General features: G+C 39.3%; 1 protein-coding gene across 1 annotated transcript in view; it reads left to right on the top strand.

Annotated features, from left to right (window-relative positions):
- LOC109953387 (extracellular calcium-sensing receptor-like) overlaps positions 1–2,353 on the top strand; it is a 3,495-nt gene extending 1,142 nt beyond the window's left edge. The window contains 4 exon segments of the mRNA XM_020588861.1: positions 1–572; positions 735–962; positions 1,042–1,165; positions 1,440–2,353. The exon segment at positions 1–572 is cut by the window's left edge and continues 171 nt beyond it. Of these exon segments, the coding sequence (XP_020444517.1) occupies positions 1–572; positions 735–962; positions 1,042–1,165; positions 1,440–2,353 (1,838 nt within the window).
- The last annotated feature ends 683 nt before the right edge of the window (positions 2,354–3,036 follow it).

A 3,036-nucleotide genomic window follows, 5' to 3' on the forward strand; every position in this document is an offset into this window, starting at 1 on the left:
ATTCTGTGTCTTTCTTTAGAACAGATTCATCAGATAAAATAAAAAAGATAATTGACATTATCAAGGCTTCCACCTCCAAGGTGATTGTAGCTTTTAGCTCAGCCACAGATATGAATGTGTTAACATATGCATTGTCTCAACACAACTTGACTGGGTACCAGTGGGTAGGAAGCGAGGGATGGATATTTGAATCTGAAACTGCAGAAATAGATACACATCATATTCTGGATGGTGCCATAGGCCTGTCCATCTCCAAAGCACATGTCAGTGGCATGAGAGAGTTCATATTAGATGTGAAGACACTCAATTCATCCAGTAGCGAAATGTTTACAGAGTTCTGGGAGACTTTATTTAACTGTAAGTTCAAACTGTCAAACTTATCAGCAGAGAATCAGAGAGAATGTACTGGACATGAAGATCTGACTGGAGTGAAAAACAGCTTCACTGATATGTCACTCATGCCTATATTTAACAATATCTATAAAGGAGTGTATGCTGTGGCACATGCACTTCATAGTATTCTTGGCTGTAATGAAACATGTAACAACAATGTGCAACTAGATCCACTCATGGTGAGTTCAACATTAAATAATTCAAAACATAATTTTTACATTTACTTTAAAAAAGTCAAAATTTTGAATAGCAAGTTGGTGCACTCTGTGTATCATGCTGTTGAGCCAACAGACCTGCACAATGTTTGTCCTAATTTACTAAATTAATACCTATCTTTTTAGATTTTACAGCACATAAGAAAGATTCATTTCAAAACCAAGGAAGGAGATGAGGTTTACTTTGATGAGAATGGAGACCCAGCAGCAAAGTATGACATTAAAAACTGGCAGCCAACAGAAAATGGCATTGTGGACTTTGTCACAGTTGGTCTTTATGATGCATCTTTACCTGCAGACAAACAGCTGAGTCTGCAACTTGAATCTTTTATTTGGGCACAGAACTCAAAACAGGTAAGTTATCATGTCATAACTGTATGTATTTCTTACAGTGTAATAATCAAAATACTATTATTTTTACTGTATCATGTAGGTTCCTGTGTCAGTTTGCAGTGAGAAATGTCCCCCAGGAACTCATAAGGTTCTCCAGAAAGGAAAACCTGTCTGCTGCTATGACTGTATCAGATGTTCAGAGGGAGAAATAAGCAACATGACAGGTCTAGTAAAACCTAATGTAAGATTTTGCACTTCAGTGTGGGAAAAAAAGAAATGTGTATTGCTTATAACTGCAAATCAAGACAAAATAAACCATGTGAAGATTTTATTTTTTAGCTTTTTGTTGATATATCTTTTTTACTGTTGAAAAAAGAAAATACAGTTGTCAATCTGTCATCTGGTAATTTTAGTGACTTTCTTGTATGTATAGCGAGGATGCAAAAGAAAAAAGATCTACAAAGCAAGTCTGACATCTGCGTTCATATCATTTTTCAGATTCTATCACCTGTGAGCAATGCCACCCTGAGTTCTGGTCCAATGAGAGAAGAGATGCCTGTGTAAAGAAGGAGGCAGAGTTTCTATCATATGAAGAAATTATGGGAGTACTGCTCACTGCAGCGGCCTTATTTGGAACATGCATGACTGCTATTGTGGCAGCCATTTTCTTCACATACAGGACAACTCCTATTGTCAGGGCCAACAACTCTGAGCTGAGCTTCCTGCTGCTCTTCTCCTTGACTCTGTGCTTCCTGTGTTCTCTGACCTTCATCGGCCAGCCCTCTGAGTGGTCCTGCATGCTGCGACACACAGCATTCGGCATCACCTTTGTCCTCTGTATCTCTTGTGTTCTGGGGAAAACTATAGTGGTGTTAATGGCCTTCAGGGCTACACTTCCAGGCAGTAATGTGATGAAATGGTTTGGGCCTGCACAGCAGAGACTCAGTGTTGTGGCTTTCACTCTCATCCAGGTTGTTATATGTATCCTCTGGTTAACTATTTCTCCTCCTTTTCCATTTAAGAATTTTACCCAGTTCAAGGACAAAATCATCTTAGAGTGTGCTCTGGGATCAGTTGTAGGCTTTTGGGCTGTACTTGGGTACATAGGCCTTCTGGCCATCTTATGTTTTGTTCTGGCTTTTCTGGCTCGGAAACTACCTGATAACTTCAATGAGGCCAAACTGATCACCTTCAGCATGCTGATATTCTGTGCAGTCTGGATCACTTTTATTCCAGCCTATGCCAGCTCTCCTGGGAAGTTTAGTGTTGCTGTAGAGATATTTGCTATTCTGGCCTCTAGCTATGGACTGCTCATTTGTAATTTTATTCCAAAATGTTATATTATCTTACTGAAACCAGAGAAGAATACAAAAAAAAATATGATGGCCAAGGGGGCACCAAAATTATTCTGAAACTTTAAAATCATAAAGGCATTTTAGTACCATTATAATCTTTTACATAGTAATATGCTAAGATTGTCAAGTACATAGTTATATTAAACTTGTATTGTGTTCATGTAGTATTTTTCTTATGTGTATTATTAAATTTGTTACATTGCATGTGGAAATGACAGCATTCAAAACATTGTAATATCAACCAATACATGTAATAAGGACAACTAAATGAACAAACTTAATACCTTATTACATCATGGCACCCTCTGAGGCAGATGTGTTTGCATATTGTACTCCCGAATGTCGGGTTTTTCTTCGTTTTCTTTTTTGTGTGTTTTTTACTCTTTCTGCAGTGCACAAATGTCATGCACTCCTAACATACAACAGACAGGCATTGCTGGATATCACCAACTCATACAGCCACCAGGAATTTACTGGTTTCATACCACCAAAGCTACAACCCATTGTTCGCTCCTGCAACAACAATAACCACCATCACCCCCAGGAAGCCGCCGAAGCACCAGGCACGAGTGAGCAGGCTGAAATCAGGAGAGTGACCTGGAGACAAAGACGCAAACAGGGCAAGAAAGGAGGTCTCCATGCTAGGTTAAAGGCTTGCGCTACCCGACCGCCACTACCCAGCCTCTTCCTAGCTAACGTACAGTCTCTGGAAAACAAATTGGATGAGCTAAGAGCTAGGA

Source organism: Monopterus albus, unplaced genomic scaffold, assembly GCF_001952655.1.
Source record: "Monopterus albus unplaced genomic scaffold, M_albus_1.0 scaffold652.1, whole genome shotgun sequence".
Taxonomy (NCBI): domain Eukaryota; kingdom Metazoa; phylum Chordata; class Actinopteri; order Synbranchiformes; family Synbranchidae; genus Monopterus; species Monopterus albus.